The sequence below is a fragment of the Stegostoma tigrinum genome, chromosome 26 (assembly GCF_030684315.1).
Source record: "Stegostoma tigrinum isolate sSteTig4 chromosome 26, sSteTig4.hap1, whole genome shotgun sequence".
NCBI classification, from domain to species: domain Eukaryota; kingdom Metazoa; phylum Chordata; class Chondrichthyes; order Orectolobiformes; family Stegostomatidae; genus Stegostoma; species Stegostoma tigrinum.
In genome coordinates, this window is record NC_081379.1 from 38,772,529 (window position 1) to 38,792,601 (window position 20,073).

The window sequence follows — 20,073 nt, forward strand, 5'->3', positions numbered from 1 at the left end:
TTGTCTGATTTTCAGCCTGAATCTTTTTATGGTTTGATAGGGTTTTTCACTTCTCAGTAAATGGTAGGCTACCAGCGCACAATTCCAAGGGCAACTGTTAATCCTGTCACGTTCTGCTTTGATCCGGGGAAATGCAGGTTGTACACTTCTATTGTAAAGGTTGCACTTAGAAAATACAATACTTATTGCTGTTGTGGGAGTTTGCTTTGCACCTGACTAACTAGTATTTCCTACATTAGAACAATGCCCACACTATGCATCAAAAGCTCTTCATTGCCCATAAAGCACTTTGAGGTCTAATGGTCATTAAAAAGCACTATGTAAACACAAATCTTGTCGTTCTTTCTAAGCTCTATGCTAAAATGAGAGAACACAGTCATTAAACAATTCACATCCTGCTAACCTGTCAAGAATATTGTGCCTACTTAATTTCCATTTCTTTATGCAGGCAGAACTAGTGCCTGCCATGTTCCAACTATTTTCAGTCCCAATCATCATGTATTGCTCTGACTCAAGCACGTTTTATTGTAGAGAAATCCTGTGCATATGAGTTGAGTGATCGTTGTCCTGTCAGTCTTGGCCTTTAAGAGACTCCAATTTTCTCTAGGGAGGTACCTTTTTAAAAAACTTGAGTTTGGGACTTTTTCCATGTTTTGCATACCCACAATGTTCATATGTACATTTGTCACCAAGTTTTGAGAGATGTTTTCTCTGGTTCAGCATGTCACTTTTCAGTTCAATCTCAGGAATGAAAAGTAACTCATTTATTTTCTGGACATAGACTTGGCTCATCTGGATGAGCTTTCTTACCTAAACTCGTTCAACCTTTGAAAACAAATAGTTTTAGGCAGCTGTTGTGAAATCACAAGGATTGCATCCTTTTGAAAGAGGGAGTACTGTCTGGATATCTCTGCCCTCTTAAGTTCGTGATGAGGGGCTAAACCATTAAGCGGTTGGTCAGCATTTTTGCTCCAGTAGCTTTACTTTTTGATCAGACTTGCCAGCATTTTTCTAGCTATGCATGCTGCTGTGTGAGCAGAATGGAATAGCATCTTCACTGTCTTTTCACTGAAGCTCAACTTTTTTTGTGATTTTTATTTCATCACTTGATTACCTGATTAAAACCTAACCAGGATCAAATTATTAGTTTCTTGTTGTGTTTGAATGCAGTGTTCGTGAAACTCAATTAGACTAAAAGGCAAATCTAATTTACCATATTAAAACTGCTGAAAGACTATATCAATGGAGAACGTACCCTATTCATTACTGATGTCAGGTGTCAAACTGTATCACAGCCTTAGACCCAGCATTTTGGTGATTCTTGGATTGCCTTTAGTATGAAAGACATTGTTTGAAGATAGCACAGCTATGCCTTTAGACATCCAAACTCCTTTTCTTACAGATGGACTACCATTTTCCATGAATAGTGGTAACAGTGGTTAGCATGACCATGTATGTAACTCTGTTGAGAAGTAAGTCACAGGAGAGTAATGGTGTCACTTTTGTTTCCTAAATAAAATTTGCTAACCAATCATAAACATCGCTATAATGACACTGCTTTGACTCATTGCTAAACAAAAAAGTTTATGCATTAAAAATACAACATCTCGCATGTTGCTAGTGACCGACTTATTGGACTACAGACAAAAATAGCTATTAGGCTTTATGCAGCATAGCCGCCTTGTCAGACACACTTGCGTGAAACAGTATTTTTAAAGTTGTGGCAAGCCCAGTCAACAGACTTTTACAGAAAGTAATTTTAAAATGTGAAAAGACCTGAATCTGAAATCCTTTGTAATCTTCTCCGCATATTCTTAAAGTCCCAATCATAAAGATATGATGCATGGGAAGATTGTTACAGCAGTGTTTCCCAAACATTTCCTACTGATATCCTATTTAACAGTTTGAGAATAATGGTGAGCCCGCAATAAGACACGAGTGGGTTTGAGAATTGTGTGGGCAGGGGCCTATTAGATAGGGAGCATAGCTGTTAACTCGGTCAGAGCTCCCCAGAATCTTTGTCTCAGAACAATGGACCCAAACCTTCAACTCTCAACCCTACTTGAGGTTCTCAGCCCCCACTTGAAGTCATACTTTACAGGGCGTACTTTTGGCAGATGTTATTGACAATGGAACTAGAGTTTGGGAGGATCTGTACTGTAGCTTGGTAAATCTGAATGTTTCTGTCTAAAGTTCAATTAGTATAAAACCAGATATAAGTCTTAATGCAAATTTCACATGAAGCTGTGGGATGAAGTCCTCCTGGATTTCAGCACACTGGACTGAAATTTATGTTGAGGATGTAGGATTTTTGCTGATGTTGCTTTTAAGTGTCACAGAGGCCCCTGTTATACCTGTTTGGATAGAAGACATGTAAGATTGCATGAAGTTATTTGTAGAAGCACTGATATGACTTCCAATCTCTCACTCAACATTCTTACTGCAACTCATAGTCATTGGCATTTTACATCAAACACATTTAAGATCTGTTTTGAGACCTGTGACAAGGTGCTTCAGGAGTACAAGTTCAATCTGCACTTCAGAAAATTTGTATTGGAACATACGTTTCTGATGGTTACAAAATAACTTTTTTTTGTTCAATTTGCTTGATCCTTGACTACGATGAAATAGTTCTGTTCATCAGTAAGAAACTGCTTGTAACGGGTGCAGATTGCATCTGGGGCTGCAACGTTATAGCTTTGAGGTTTCTCTCCCCCCACCCCCCCAAATTTCCTGGCAATGTAGAATGTTTCTGCACTCTTCCAACTACTACATCCCTTCAGCAAGGCTACAAAAAGCAGATCGTGTTATATCAAGATAATAAAATGTGAGGCTGGATGAACACCGCAGGCCCAGCAGCATCTCAGGAGCACAAAAGCTGACGTTTCGGGCCTAGACCCTCCTTCAGAGAGGGGGATGGGGTGAGGGTTCTGGAAGAAATAGGGAGAGAGGGGGAGAGGAGAGTATAGGTAGGGAGGGGATAGGTCAGCATGTGAGTTTTGTAGCCAGAAACCACTAAAAATAACTTAGACCAATATGGTGCGCATCAAATTTACTGAATTGTTAGAGATGATGCATTTAAGTTAAGCGACTGTATTAACATTTCCTCATGGTAAGAGCTGTCTTTCCACAAAGTCAACACGAGCAGTAGCCAACTTTGAAAATGCAGATATACTTCCTCTGTATCCTAATCTCCATTCTAATTGCACTAAATTACAAAGAAAGAGACATTTCTAATAGACTATTTTGGAGACTACAAATTTAACTTCCTCCTAGTGATGTTGATTTTGAGGTGAATAGACAAACCTCTATTAGTCTTTATTCCCTTCTGGCTTTGTCTGTTTGAAAAAGTAATTGGAATTAGTTGGGCACTGTGGTTGTAACTGTATAGCGTATTCAGTGATTATTGATGAGCCCATCCGTGTAATTTTTGCTATATGACTCAAAGCAGTATCACTACTTGCTGTGTTTCCTAGTGCATGATCTGAAACAATCCTAACTTGAAAATAGCAAAATTTAGTTTTATCCAACTCCTACCAGGATTAAGAATCACTGGTAAATCAAAAATGCCAATTAATGGAAGGAATACTAACTTTGTTAGTCACTACTTATAATTAAATTATTGAAGTTCCCTTCGTAGATAATAGGCCCTAGGGAGATTTACATGGTCTTGGAAGGCAAAAATATAACTGGGTATTGCAAAATATTTTAGCTGTGCTACTAGCACTGTATGGTTAGCCAAAGCTCAACTTGCTCTCTCAACATTGCTCACTTATCACAGACACTGCTTCTGGATGGTCAAGTGCACAGGTTCATCAAGAACGGAGGTAAGGGATTTTTTAAAAAGCCAACTTCTGAGATAACTAAAAACAAAGACACAGATTCTATAGTTTTATGCAAACAAAATTAAACTTTGTGTAATAAATTCGCAATAGTTGGTCTACAGCATAAACTCCAGAATTAATAGGGTGTAAGTAAGGGTACAGGCACATTGGTCGAACAGCCTAGAGCGCACAAAATGGGAAAAGCAGTTCCTACTATCTCAACAATTTTAAGCCCACTGCGAAGCCTCTCTTCTGAGGACTCCTCCATCTGCAGCTCCTACTATCACTAAGATATGCTACAGATTTTTCTAACTCCCTGCACTTTGATGCTGGTTTGCCAAAACCCATTAAAACTTGGGTACCTTTTTTATTTTAGGAACTCCTTTTGGAGACCTAGCTTCAGAACATCCTCAAAAAGTAGCTTCGTTACTGACTGCCTCCATGTTTGCTGATATGCTGGTGGTTCACCCTTCTTTTCTGAGGGCTGTACTCCCCAGGATTCTCGAGACTGACCTGAATCTACTAACAGGCACAATTCTGGTTTTTTTGCAGATAGCTAGCTTTGTTGAGGTTGTAATGTCCCAAGTTTTTCAGAACTCTTCTATTTCTCACTGCACCATGTAAGTACTGTTTGTGGCCCTCCCTCACAATGCAACAAATCCCCACCCTGCAGTGGATCATTAACGGCTCATTGGCTTATTCTGAGACACCCCACCTCCAACTCTTGATTACTCCCAGGCTCTTCCTGAGCCCTAACCCCAACACTTGGCTGCACACACTGGCTCCCAGGATTTCTGCACTTTGATTTCTCAGAGCTGCTGTTACCAGAAACCACCTTGGGATGGACTCTCTTCAGTAACCACCTCATGTGTCTTGTCTTTTATGGTTGCACCTTTGTAAGGTTTTCATGGTAGCCCAGGTCCTGTGGTCTCCTTTGTGTATTCCATGTACGCACACTGCTGATGACCCAGAAAACTTGGTGCCTCAGAAGTTTAAATGGATCCCTGGACAGCGTGAGCATAGCTTATTCCACTGTATGGCCATGTTGGGAATCACAGGGCATGCCAGTAATTGGAGTCCTTGTTTTTTGCCTGGCAAAACCCATCTAGAAGAGGCTGAAAAATCAGCGTTTTGTAACTGAGTAAATGTTGAGTTTGGTTTTTGTAATGAACATTATTGTTAAGTATTAATGGAAAACTGACAAGAATATACAGGTGAAAATAAGATTTGTTTGAAGGATGAGATTATGCAATTCAGTCACTTGAAATGTAGCATCCTCATCTTGTTCAAGATTTCACATTCTGAAGTTGTTAAATGGATTTTGGAAAAATCAGATTTTTAAAAAAAAAATCTGACCATCTTGATAGAAGTAAAATCTCCTTTTTAAGAAGGGAAAGGCAAGATGCTATACGTGCTGGAAATCTCATTCTAACATTCTATTTATAGCGAGTTTTGAGAAGATTTGTAGCTCAGGTTGAATTTCTGGATGTGAGTTTGCTTGCTGAACTGGAAGGTTAGTTTTCACACATTTCGCCACCATTCTAGGTAACGTCAGTGAGCCTCCGCTGAAGTGGTGGTGTTATGTCCCGCTTTCTATCCATCAGAAATAGAAAGCGGGACATAACACGAGCACTTCACTGGAGGCTCACTGATGTTACCTAGAATGGTGACGAAACGACTGAAAACCAACCTTCCAGTTCAGCGAGCAAACTCACATCCAGATATTCTATTTATTTTGATTCAGTCCACCAGACAGTTACAAACTGTCAAATTTCCAGCCTTGAGAGTCAGGGGCAATAGTCAACCTGAGAGAGAGGTGGAAGTTTGGAATGATGAAATGAGCAACAGAATCATTAGCAATCCCTGATGATTGAATATCCGAAGCAGCAGCTATGATTTGTAATACTTGAACTTTAATATCTAACTGGGAAGGCTGTCACACAGGAAATTGTAAGATGTGGTACCATTCCTAAAGCTCCTACTGAGCTTTTATATAAAGAGAACAAAGAGTGTGGCCAGAGTAGGGCAGAGAATTAAGATGATGGGTGATAACCAACCCAGGCTGCCAGTTGTGATCGAGTTGTTGGTGTCCAGTAAAGTGTTTTTGGTCTCCCCTAAACTGGAGGAAACTGCATGGTGAACAATCAGTACAGTATATTGAATAACCAGAACCAGTATATCTGTTTTACCAGGAGTAGTTTTTTTGGCACGCCAGTATGATGGGAAGTGCTTAAGAAGTTGTCTTATCGTCTGTGCTTGTATGGGGAAAGAGTGCATGGTGGGGTTAAAGATGTAGAACTATTTTTAAACTGTTTCCTGTTCTTCAGCTCAATTTCTACTGTTTTCTAATGCAGAGATTAGATGTGTGTCATGTGTCCGAAAATATCAGAGATATTGCCAAAGTGAGGCACCTAATGGTCGCTGTTCTTAGTTAGATATGTCACTGCTTCATGTATCTCAAAAAAAAAGTTTGTTCACTGATTTGGCTGTTGCAAGTGTGAGCTGGTAACAGCTTAAAAAGAGAATCAGGATGTTTTAGAAGCAGTGTGTACTGGAATCTAAATGGGTATCTCGTAATGCATGGCCTTAACTCGTTACTGTGGTTTATGTGCGTATTGTACAAGGAGGGCAGAGTTGTATTCAGTGTGGCAATCTGTATTTACAATTTCTGATGCACTTAACTATTAGTGCCATAAAAATAATAATTGTTTTGCAATTTGAAAACATTGATCCCCATGATGTTTCTGTAATTGCATGGCAGATCTGATTCAGTCAAGGTATCATTTATTAATGGTGATAGTTGATAGTAGTAAACAGTTTTCTGGCACTAAAATTTAATTGTTACATTTTTAATTATTACATTTTTAATTCATTCATTTGAGATTTTGATGTTTGAGATTGAAATTTTGTCCTTGTGGTCTTGACATTGCATTCACCCACTCTAAATTACCCTTGCTTGTATCAGAGATAATGAGAACTGCAGATGCTGGAGAATCTGAGATAACAAAGTGTGGGGCTGGATGAACACAGCAGGCCAAGCAGCATCTTAGCACAAAACTGACGTTTCGGGCCTAGACCCTTTTCTGATGAAGGGTCTAGGCCCAAAACGTCAGCTTTTGTGCTCCTGAGATGCTGTTTGGCCTGCTGTGTTCATCCAGCTCCGCACTTTGTTATCTCTAATTTACCCTTGTCAGGTTTTGTGTTGCTCAGAAAAAAAATCTGGAAAATTAATAAAACTAAATTTTCAACATTCCTTTAAATTTCCTACAGCGGTTTACAACCTGAAAGATCTGTTGCGAATTTTCAGTGCCAGAGAAGTGATTGAGAGTAAGAAATAAATATCACTTGTTAAAAGGGTACTTGCACCTATATCTAACAGCCCTCCATATCTGTGGTGGGATTCACTGTATCTACTGCACTAATATAACATTTTTGTGCAAATCACACAGTACCAATGGCAAAGGAGACAGCAAAATATATCCACTCCTGAAAAGGATCACTGGATCCATCTTTGTTTCAGATCTGCGACATTGGCAGTTCTTTTTATTTTACTAAAATAAAACCTGTTACTTTCACACAAAAAAAGGGAACAATGCCATTCAAAGCAATTTTTCAGTGTTGGTGTTGAACCATGCATTTGCTTATGCCTGAAGTTGTTGTGCACTTTTACATACGTAAATGAGCATTCCATTAGTCTCACTGTTACTATTGTCATGATAGCAAAATTTGATCCTACCTTGTCAGACAGTTACAAGACAAACCTAGAACAGTGGACCTTCTAATGCTACTCTTTGCAGCTATCCTCCTTTTATTTAGGAGTTGTCGGCCTGTGAACAATTTTGCACTGCAGAACAGCATAATCGAGATTTTCTCCATCCTTATTGAAGGCACTGGTCATGTTGTGTCCTATTAATTTGAACGAGAGTCTGTTACATGAGACAGTATTGTCAATAGACTTTTTTTGTGGAAGAATTACAGCTCAACCCTACAGTTGCATGAGCTCTCTCACGCACTTTCTGGGTTTGGAAACGGGATAACAATTGGGAACTGAAATCCTGGCTGTTTTTTTTTCCCCTTCCCACTCTTTCCCTCAACACAGTGGGACTGATGTCTTTTACAACACCCAATCCTCTCAATAACTCATTGCTGGTCTGTGCAGAGGTAATCAATGCAACTTGGCCTGGGGCTTTGTTGTTCAGTGTACGTAGAATTAAAAGCTTTTACAAGGTTCCTGGCATGAACTCTCTCTAGCATTTTGCTATTATGTTAGGCTGCAATTATGATGTCCTGGTTTTCTAGCACAATTTCAGTTGTGTTTATTCCAATACCAAATATATAGGGTGGCAGTGGCAGGGCCACTGTTAGGAATATTAATTTATTTTGTACGCAGACTAACCTTAAATATTTTACATTTCGGAGACTAACCAGTTTTCATATCCAACTTTAAAACCAAGCTAGGAAAACGAGCCGGCAAGCAATAAAACAACTTAAGCTAAGTGGCGATCGTATTTATGAATGAACTGTGCACTGCAAATATTGGCTGCTGAAAATAATGTTTTGAAGTAGCATATCACCTGTACGGTTTGTGAACATGGATCTTCTAACAATCTGACCTGAGTAAAAATCAAAATAATTCTGATGTCAGGAACACAGACCCATGTAGCATCTATGGAAGGAGAAGAACTAGGCTTAAATTTCAGATCAATGCATTTTCATCTGAACTCTCCTTTCGGGCTGTTGACTTGTAACATCAATTCAATGCATTTCTGATATTGTCTGTCTATTTTTTTTTATTTGCAAGATGCTCATGGTAAGGATTTTTTTTTGCTTTTTATTGATTTTTTGAGTATGTTATCCGCACAGTGTGCCAACATTCGACATCATTAGTGATCATTATTAATACTATTGTTGTCATTTATAAAGGATGTTCTATATGTTTCCTTTGCATTACAATTGTACGTACAGCTGCAGACCCGGTCCTTTTGGAAATTTTGGGCAGTAAGGTGAAAATCAGTTTCTATTTTTTGTTGGCCATCCAAGAGGAGGAAAGAAAATAGGTAATTTTGTTGGAAAAGTTGGTATAAATTGATTTTTTTTTACAACTTGTTTGTCTGCAGCTTTAAGCTTCTTGTGTTTGAAAGGCAAACGAGCCTGGTTTGTCAAATATTGAAAGTATGTATGAGTGGAGATTGGACTGGCCACAAGTAGCTGCATGGAATAGTGTTTAGTTATTAATGACAAAGGCCTGCCACCAACTGTGCTTGGCTCCCAGACAACTGAACAACTTGGGAGTGTGAACTTTTAGATCAGAAGCTGGAAGAGCAAGATCTGTTTTTGCTCTGCAGTGCTAAGCATCACAACCCTGAAGACAGCAAATTTATTTTCTCTCTCCCGTTTGCTGTATCTTGTGACTGACTAACTAATAAGTCAGCATTTCAAGTATGGACAGTCACCTTGTGCTTTCAGCAATTTAACCGGGGTAAAGTTACCTGCAGAAGGAAGATAGAGAAGCAGCGTTGTGATCAGCTAAAGGATTGTCTCAGCAAATACAGTGGACAGGGACCATTGAACTGTTTTCCAGGCTTTCCCTCTGCCCACAGCAGCTGTGCGTGCTTTGAGTGGAGTTTAGTAAGTGGGTTTAGAGTGCTTTAAATTGTTAAGGTTCTTTTTGACGGTTCTTTTTGACGGTTTGTTTATCTTTAGAATCAATTTTATTTGTAATTTTAATAGTAGCTCTAGTTAAGTAGAAAGGCCTCGTCCCTACTTTCAAACTGGGTCTAAAAGACAAGTTCGTTGGGAAATTCTGCATATGTTTTAAAAATCGTAACTTCTGTGATGATTCTGGGAATAGCAGGGCCTGATTTTCCAGCATGCTATCTCAGTGAGGCGTAACAATACAAACCAACTACTTCTCTGTTTTAAAATCAACGTAACCCATGTTTGGATGGTAGTATACAGAACTTCTGCATGTGTGCAAGTGAAAAGCCCTAGAGCTCTGAACACGCGTAAGTATGCATTCATGAAGTGCTACAGATCTGGCTGCTTTGTAGAGCCTTAAGCATGGTTCATGATTATTGTCTGTACTATGACTGACAATTTGTGTTTCTGTTTAAATTTCTTCATCAATTCAACATGAAGCAGTTCTTGAGTCAAATCTTAATCGTCAGGAGATCTTGTGACAGTAGAAAGAAAGTTGAAGGGACAGGCCCTAGAATTTTGCAGTTTTGATGTATTTAAAGGATATGTATTTTCATCCGTTCTCCAGAAAGACCTGAGCCGAAGTAGAATTGTACTTCAGAAATTTATAATTCTGTTATTGTGAGAGCATTCACAAGATGTTATTTGCGTTTTAAAACTACCTTTGTAGAAATTTTATACTGTCATTAATGAGTGCTGAAAAGAATCTATCTGAAGGTTGTAATCTTGCCTACCTTAGTAACTTACGTAAAAGCTGTATTCTTCATTCATAAATGTTATTGAGATGTAGCCCATTTGGATGCTGTAACTTTCATCTTTCCATGTGCTAAGCTGATACCTGGACCTTTTAGAAACTAAACTTTGCTTTTGTGATTTGCTTTCTTCCTTCTCTCTAGGTCTTTGATGTGAGACTAAATGGACAGCATGTAGTGGTGAAAGATCTTGACATATTTGAAAAAGTGGGACACAGCACAGCACATGATGAACTGGTGTCTTTCACAATTAGAAAAGGAAAACTCAGTGTGCAAGGAGAAGTGTCTACATTTAATGGGAAACTACTTGTAGAATTTGTCAAGGTAAGGAACTATTAATTTTGATGGAATATACAAATATCCACATGAAGAGCAGATGTCAGTCATTCGGCCCCTTGAGTCTGCACCCTTTTTAATACAATTGTTGCTGATCTAACTTGTGGCCTCAACTCCACGTTTCAGCCTGTCTCGAATAACACACAGGAGTCTGGTTCTCAGCAGATGAGTCAATCATGAGCAGAGCAGCTTGCAAACCTGTGGAGTACATTTGATCATATTTGTTTCACAAATTAAGTCTCCTCATACCTTTGTATAGGGAACTTTGCAGACTAAAATTCTTTCATTTTTGAGGCCAAAGATAAAACTGGTTAGCTTTATAAATAATTGACTAGCAACATTTTGTGATTTTGTGATAATCTTGAACATGTTACTTCTACAGACTTTTCAAGTAAATTACAATGTGGCAAGATAAATATGTGAATGCATTTTATATTTGTATAGTGTCAGATAACATAGTTATTGTTTTATAATAGTGCTGTTTGCTGTGATCAATACTAAGATTCATAGCTTTCTTCCCAGAGCTACAAACTGAATATCCTCACTTATTTTCTTGCTAGAAATACTGTGGTGCATAGGCGATCCAAAAAAGCCATCACACTACTAGTGTAATCAGTGTAAAGATAAAGAAGATCACATGTTGAAAGCCTAATCAAATGCTAACTTTAAATACTGTTCTGTAGGAAGAATTAATGTTGTAATTTATTATACTTAGAATTATATGTTCTATTAATTTTTTTCCAGCTTTGGTTGTTGTGTATTTTATGGTAATCAGTCAAGGTGACGTTGCTTATATTATCTCATTTCTCAATGCCTTCCCTAAAATGATACACTTTTAAAATTTTGAAAATTACCATTATGAACAGGCAAAAAGCAGCTTGATATTATAATCTCTCCTTTCTGCAGCACCTTGGTACTGTCTAAGTAAGTGGTTAACTGACAAACAAGCTTGTTTTTGAGTTGCTGCTTTCCAAGTGTGTCTATTGGGTTTGATGCAACCAATACATTTCATGGTTTGAATTTTTTCTTGGATTGTGGAATGCCTTTTTTAAAACCATGTGCTCTTTACCCTAAAAGGATTCTTTTTCTGTTTTTAAAAAAAATGCTGTTGTATTGGTGTTTCTACCTTCTTAACTTAGGTGTGTTTTTTTTTTGCACAAGTGATGGAACATGGTTAGCCCATGTGCATGAATATGCCCTTGAGTGCACATTCTGCTACCACCGTTAACTTTAGCCAGTTTTGTCCATTATCACTTGGTTTGATGGGGGCTACCTCTAGACTGAGTATGTTTTGGTCACGCTGGCTAAACTCACTTTTTCTATTATTCATGTTTGGAAAATGTTACTGGGGCTGTTTTTAGTTTGAGAAAAATACCAAGTCAAATCCCACGCTAACGTGTCCAAATGAAAGGTAGTTCTGCCGGTATTACTGCAGAAACAGGATTTGGGTGATTTCCTCTCTGTAGCCCAGAGACCTAAGCCCATTGCAGCATCTGTCCTGCTATCCTGGAGATTATCATCAACATTAACACAAAATATGAATAGCAATGATGGGACTTCTTTGATACGACTTGGCTAAAACAATGGCCTAAAATAAGTTGCAATGACATTTGTAACTATGCTGAGATGGTTAACTTATTAGTTTAAGATTAACAGTGCTTTGAGTATTCCTCTGGCTGTGCTACTGCACAAATTAGAATTTCTGCCTCTGCTGCCTTACAAGCTGAGTTCCAGATCGCCACCACTTTGAGAAAGAAAATTCTCATCCCCTGTTTAATCCTTTCCTTCCTTCCAGTTTTAAATGTATGCCCCTGGTCACTGGCGCCTCTGCTAAGATAAATAGGCCGTCCTTAATCACACCATCTAGGCCATCACTATTCTGCACATATCAATCACATCTTTCCTTTTGCTCCAAGGAGAACAATCCCAATCTGTCCAATTCTTCCAGCCCTAAAAACATCCTTGTTCCAACAGCTGACTGGGTCTGCTCGCATGCTAATGCTGTATATTGGTTGTGCTTTAATTGTAGACACTATAGTTTGGAATTAAGAAGACTGGGAACTATGCATAGTCTGCACATTTAGCCCACAAGAGTTTGAGGAAAAACCCTGAAATGCGAATTGAACAATTTTGTATTTTTCGTTCTGCCTTTTAGGGTTACTATGACAACCCAAAAGTCTGTGCTATATGCATCATAAAGGGAACAGTGGAGGGTAAGTTAAATATTCAAAATAGTCTCTCAGTTGTGTCAGACATTTGGTTGCAGTTCATCATTTTAATGATTCATCCAATATGTTCATACATTTTAATCTCTTAGTGAGAAAGCAATTTGATACCTTGGAGAACTGCATTGACTTTAGAGTAGTACTGCAATTTAATATGGATATTATATATGTGAATTGATCATTTATTTTATGCTCAGCTTGCTACCTAGCTAGTACTGTAGGTCCAAAAATCAAATCAGTTGCATTGGATGGCATGAAATGAAAGTGAAGTACAAAATAAAATGAGGGATATGTTGTTTTGCTTTAATAAAGCAAAACTAATTCAGATTGGCTGTTAATTTAGGGGTGTTTTCTCTCCAGTTAAATTTCAATTGGATTAACAAACGTATTGATAAAAGTCTAAAGAATGACTGACTCTTTTCAGATCCTCAATAAATCTTTGTCACCTCCTTGCAGCTCTTAACTTTATACAATTTTTTTTTTTAACGGGGAAACGATATTTGGAGGGGGGGGGAAGAGGTTTATAATTGTTTTAACTGGTGGTGAGGACTACAGTGGAAGTGTAGGCAAATCATTTTGTGTATATATTAAAAAAAAAAGCATGTCCTTCTAAGGAACTAACACTTTGCCCCCAACCTTCCCAGGTACAGAATAAATTATGTAAGAGTTAAAGTTCGTTCTCTTTTTTGTCCCAGCATTTTACTTTAATGCCTAAATGTATTTCTGTATGTCTGCTTCCCTGAGCCTCAAAGGAGTCTGGTAAGGGTGGAATTAGGAATTGGCCTGTACATTCTACATTCTAAGGCAACTGTTTTTTTTTATATTTATTTTTCTGGTCGATTGTCTTCCATCCTATTCCTCCTTATTGTAATGCAGTTATTTAGTGTTAACGTTCCCCCCCATTACTATCTTGTCCAAAAGGGCACAGTTCAAATAGTCAGTACACATCTTCCATTTATGGGCTGGCATGGTGATATTTCAGTCAAGTTTGATCTGTGTCCAATGTATGCAGATATTGAGCTCTTTGAAATGAAGGGTAAGTTATCAGTTATGACAGTGAAACAGAAATTAACAGCGCATGTTTTTATTTCTAGTATTTGAAGGTGGTTATGTGGGCTTTTTATGTCACACCATTTGATCATAATCTAAAAGCAGTCCAGTACATAAATGCCTTTGACCCTGGCTGAAGGTAATGCCAAATTGGCTCATATACTCAGTCCACGGCAGTACAAAAACCAACAAACATCAAGCTTAGCCATGTCCAACAGGTGCAGTTGAGGCTACAGATGTGCGGATTCTGTCCGGGCTTGTTGTGGTTGTCTGGACCGAGGACCAGTGGTTTGGCCAGTTTGAGCACTGAAAGCATGTCATTACAGCTTTGCTTTGGGGAAATGTCCTAGGGCAGCTGTATCATGGACACTTGATCACCAAATGCAGAACAAAAGTGTGGTTACTGATGTGACTGTCCAGGATCTCCCATGAGCATTTAGAGTCTCATTGTCGACTACAAGATCTGTGCTATTTCTAGTCCAGAGCAAAGAGAGTCACTGATACCTTCTACATTGCCCATAGGAACATGTATTCACAAATGTATTTGTTTTTGAATATCTTACATCATTATCATCAACTTGTTTGTCCTGATGCCTTGAGGTTGAGAGGTTTCGTACTATGCCTGCAATGCGGTTCCCAGAGTATTGAGAAATTTGCAATATGTGGTACCTAATGTGATCATTTCAGACAACACTGGATAGTCATAAATGTTTTTTTACCTGTTTTGAGCCAGCTCTGAATTTTGAATGTCTCCAGCTAGCTGAGGTATCAGTAATGGAATTGAAAAGTGAGCATGGGCTCAAGATGGTTAAGGCACCTTTTGAAGAATGCTGGCTCATTTTCAGCAGTACCAAGCTATAGATTAGACCACTCTGGAGGAGTGGGGCCAACACCATCTGTCTCTGAAGGAATCGACTGTCCTGCAGCCACTCAACTACACACAAGTAGACAAACTTATTTTTTTATTGGATGAGCAGCAATATGAGCGGGTTATTTCCCTTCCTTTTCACCTCCTAACAAAGGTATTGATCCAGTTAACTAATGATTTGTGTTTCTTTCCAATTCGTGAAAATTTTAAATAAAAGCATTGACCTGAATAAACCGAATACCATGATACTGTCTCTGCAATGGGTTTCTGATGACATCCAACTGATTAGCATTATTAAAACTCGATCATCCAAGATTTGAATATTACCCCATGTTTGAAGTAACTTGCAGCCCTAGAGAGGAAGAAAGACAATCCAGTTGCAGCGCCTGTTATTTTAATGCAGACCAGAAATAGAAGCTTATATGCTAGGAATGTGTTTAACAGTTAAGCTATGAATTAGCTTGCAAGTCATTCTCTAATTGCCCCTACGGTTATTTTTGTAACATTGAGTTTGTGGCACAATTCTCATTTTGGAGAAAGTGTGGCACAGGAAAATAAGTGCAGATAGTTTCAAAATTTAGCAAAGTTCAAGTTTTTATTTATACAATTGAACTGGTCAATATAATGAATCTGGGATTTCTTGAAATAAAGTGGCAATTTATAGGCAGACTGTGAAGAAATTAAGGCAGATCTTGTTTTTTTTTTAAAGAAGCTATAGCCTTAAATGGGTGATTATAATTTCTTGTTGCGGTAAGTTGTTTGGTAATCACTACCCTGACTACAGCAAAGTATAATTGGACTTCAGGCAATGCTGACCACATTAAGGTCTTACTTAATAGTTTTGTTAACAGATGTCTGTAAAACCCTAGCTTTTTTTACTTTTGGTAAAACCAGTGATTTATTTTTCACACTCTGCACTGAATTTTTTACTACTTTTTTCTGATATCAAAATAGCAACTTTCCCTGTGTGATATGCCTCCTGTTTGTTGATCATCATCAAGCAGCTCTTCTCAGTGGAGCTCCATTGTGCTTGAGCAAAATATTAACTATCCAGTGCATCAGTCCTCTCAGTAAGGACTTAAAGCAATTACTTCCTTTTTCTAGGCATGTACCTATGGCAAGTTATAAGCCATTGAATAAAATCAGTTAAGTTCATCAGGAATGCAAAGTTGTTAAAGTTGTAAAGTTGTGCTAGCATAGAAAGCAGTAACTACTTTAAGCTCTCCGGTTATACTGTGGAGAATTCAGTTTATGCTTCTGTTTATTTAATTATTTCATTCTGCAGGTTAGGCTTGTTGGTAAATGGTGATGTTTATGGTGGAAAAGGAATAGTTAGTCACAGCATGGATACAAAATTGAGTTGGAAAGCCTCTGCTGTCAACACTTAAATCTCGTTAATTCTAGGGTATCTTTATTTCCTGACATAGTAACAAGTCGTAAACATGAATGCTTGTAAATAGATTTTATTTTTCTTCAGTGTATGGTAATTGAAAAATTATGCTGCTCATAACTTTCAATTTAAAATTTGTCCTATAGACAATACTTTTCAGATAGCTTCACAACATCTCTAAAATTGCTAAAAACTCTGGATTTGTCAGTGTCTCATTCAGGATACAGGAAAAAGCTTCTGTTGCATTTATGTGATCAATAGTAACTCAAAATGAAGGTAACTTAGAACTGCTGCAAAGTTGCAAATTAATGATACTTGTTTTGATATGAAAATGTACCTCTGAAAACCTATGGACATAAAGCTATTATTTCACCTTTATCCATAGCCTGCTCAAAATGTAAGGGTCCATCCATAATCATCGTGATGCAAAAATTGTTTTATATAGAGAAACACTTACTTATTTTTTTTTTGTTAGCTCCAAACACAGTGTACACCTATTGCATAATTGTATGGCAGAGGGATGGAGTATAAAATTAAGGAAGTCTTGGTGCACCTGTACTGATAAGGCCACAGTTTTGCTTATCTTGTATAAGGAGGGACATGCTTGCATTGGGAATCAGTTCAGAGAAGATTCGATTCACTAAGCTAATTTCCTCAGATGTGGTATTTGACTTGAACAATTCGGTAGATTGGACCTATTGTCACTTTTTGGTGTTTAGAACACTGAAACATTTAGGAGTCTAAAGGGGCTTTACAGGGTGGATGTTGAGAGGATATTTTCCCTTGTTGGAGGGTTACATGTCAAACTATGACTCAGTTGAGTTTCTTCTGAAAACGTGATGTTTGGAATTGTCTGGACCTGCAGTGGAGTCTGGGTTGATTAATATATTCGAGGCAAAGTTGCACAGATTTTAGGGTGGCATTGGGTTTGCAAGCAAGAGTGGAGTGAGATCATGACTGATTAGATTTCGTCAATGGTGAAAGAAAATGGCTACTTCTCTGATTTCTTAATACTTCTGAGATACACCAGAGTAAAATCTTAACACAATACTGTTTGGCCCCTTTCAAACTGAAACAAAGCTGCATAAGGTCACTGCATCAGTTTCAGTTCTTTTCCATTCATTTTATGGGCTGTGATATTCAAAGACACAGGTTTCCTTGCCATTTAAGGATGTGAAGTATTTTTCAAGCTGTACATTACTATTTCATTTTGGTTAGGTATTTATATTTCCCTTTGCTATTGTGACGTTGAACTGGCAACAATGGAGAGCTGCATTCAAATGCTGTTAGTGACAGAAAAAATGGTTGGGCTGAACTTGATGGCCAATGAATGCCTCTTGTTAATAATAAAGAGCCCATGAAATGGATTTTTGTCATCAAAAAAAAACATTAAGATGGAAAAGTATGAGAGAAATGTGCAAATTCAATTTGAATTGTCTCCCTTTGCTTCAAAATTGGTATTTCAATTTGTAGCTTAGAATGTTGACATTTAATTAAATCTGCCTTTCCATTACTAATTTTTACTTCATTGCAGATGTTCCCAAACTCCTGCCTCATCCTGGTCTAGAAAAAAAGGAAGAGGAGGAAGAAGATGATGATTATGAGGAAGGTAATGAGAAGAAGACAGTAAGCAAAAAGAAGGTGAAGTCGGGACCTCGAACACCAGACCCATATGCCTCAGATAACAGCAGCCTAATGTTTCCCATTTTAGTTGCCTTTGGGGTCTTCATTCCCACCTTGTTTTGTCTCTGTCGGTTATGAGATACACTTCGCATGTACAGTGGTGCTTGTGGGTGAGGAGTTTTGAGACCGTGTGGGGCAGTCTGTTTAAAGCAGTTTATTTCTCTTCCCTCTTTTTAGAAACGAGGGGGAGAAAGGAAGAGAAATGGTTTGTATGAAAATTTGAAGGCTTGAATCGCAATAAGTGGTTTTTTGGTTAATAGATTCCCAATTTTTAAAAATAAACTCTCCTGCAATAATTCTGAAGTGCAAAATTAAAAGCCCCAAATAACTGAGTGCTTAAACTGGAGGCTGAAACAATGTTGTCCGTGTTTGGCTCTGGTTAACGTATAATGTAAAGAACTTTCTGATTAGGTTGGGGAATAAATGTACCGATTATCTGAAAGTGAAGTCTATGTGCCAGTATATGAATTATTTGCCATTCAAAGTTAAAGGAAATTCAAAATCCACTCTTAAAACTTGAATGGAGAACTTTAAATGAGAAAGGTACTATAAACAAATATGGTGATTGACCAATATGTATTTTTGTTTTGAATCATTCCCCTCCCTCCTTTGCTATACTGTGCCTACCTGCACTTGGGCATTGGCATGAATTTTTTTCTTTAAATAGTGAGCTATGAGTGTATTGAAATGAACAGATTTGAGCTCGTATTTCAGCTGGTTATAAATGGTGCTTAGACACTGGGTACAAGGTTTTCAAAGATTGAGAGGCCATGTTAGTTTCATTTGTATTTGAGATTTATGTGGTGGTTTGGTTGGTTGTTGAAAGATACCTCCCAAATGATTTTTGTTAGCCTGAATTATGAAATCAAAACAGCAAATTCTCAATGTCAAAAATCAAACTAATGTATAGCAATTCTGTTAGCAGCTGAAAAATGACAATGTTTTACACTTTTTAGGCACTCGGCCTGCTGTATATTCCTGCCGCCTTCTGTTTTTATTCCAGATTTTCAGGATTTACAGTTTAAGAATATTTCCTCACTTGTTTTCATTATCAAGTTCCCCACTAAAAGGGATTTGAAATGGATTGCATAATAAAAACAGTAAAATTTTAAATTGCAGAACAGCATTTTTTTTCAAAAAGTAAGTACTGCCGAAACTGGAAATCTGAATTACTGACAGATAAAACTAGAATTACACAAGTCAGGTATTATCCCTATCTATATCTCCTCCCTCCTCCTTTTTTGGTCTCGAGGGAGTAAGAAAACCAATTTGTTTTCTGCTGACTGACTTACTACATATATAGCAAGTCTCATGAGTGACTGTGTAATCATAACCGGTACACAACTGTTCTCTGGCAGCAGTGGTGCCTAAACTTTGTGGGAAGGGCATGGGCTGGTCTCTGGTATGCCAATGAAATATTTTGATTAGATACATGACAAATAAGTACAGTAAGATTGATTGATTGTAATCTGTATCTGTATCTGATCTTCAGCCAGGTCCGTTATTAGTAATTACAAAGGAGCACTGAGGCTTCCTGTCAGACAGCCTTGACAGAGTTCAGAACTGTGGAGTGTGCTTATTCTGTGATTTGTGCTGTGCCATCTCGGGGTTACGGAAGGGGTTTGTGCTTAGTCCAAATGCAGTGTATCCCTATAAGGAACACTGAGGGAAGAGCCATGCTGGGTGTTTCTTGTTGGCTGGTTATGGTTGACAGTGCTTTGGGCAAAGGGACTTTGCCTGCCTTTATTGGTAGCAGTGTTACCAAGGATATGCTGACCCTAAAATGGGAAGATCATCTTAAAAATACTTTTTTTTTTTCCCTTCACTGTACCTCCCAAGGGGATGTTGATATTTCCTAAACCCCCATCACTGATGCTGCCTCCTGTTTGATTAGATGGTGATCTTTTTCATTGCTCTTATGATGAGCCAGGGCACTCTGCTGTCATTGGCTTTGCTCATCAAGCAAAGTAATCACTTCAGATTTCCAATAAATTAATGATGCCAGTTCTTGTGTAAATGTTGTCTGGGCTGGAATTTGGAGCCTGTAGCCAAGCTGAACAATTTAAAGGGGTAATATTTAGGATTTGCTGAAAGGTGGTACTGTTTGTATTTTAGCTCTCGCAGAAAGTTTAAGTTATGCTCAAAAGTAAAATAACCAAGAAGGAATATTGCAGGTATTTGACATTCAGTTTTCAAGCTAGGCCTTGTAGTTCCGACAAAATTTGAAATGTCAGACTCTCCCAAAAAA

At 38.1% G+C, this 20,073-nt stretch overlaps 1 protein-coding gene across 2 annotated transcripts in view; it reads left to right on the top strand.

Moving 5' to 3' along the window:
* Positions 1-18,938, top strand: part of mlec (malectin) — a 33,758-nt gene extending 14,820 nt beyond the window's left edge. For both annotated transcript variants that reach the window (XM_059655105.1, XM_048556175.1), the window contains exons 4-6: positions 10,418-10,597; positions 12,765-12,822; positions 17,677-18,938. In XM_059655105.1, coding sequence (XP_059511088.1) covers positions 10,418-10,597; positions 12,765-12,822; positions 17,677-17,903 — 465 coding nt within the window. In that variant the 3' untranslated portion in view covers positions 17,904-18,938. The remainder of the gene's footprint in view (positions 1-10,417; positions 10,598-12,764; positions 12,823-17,676) is intronic.
* Positions 18,939-20,073: the final 1,135 nt, after the last annotated feature.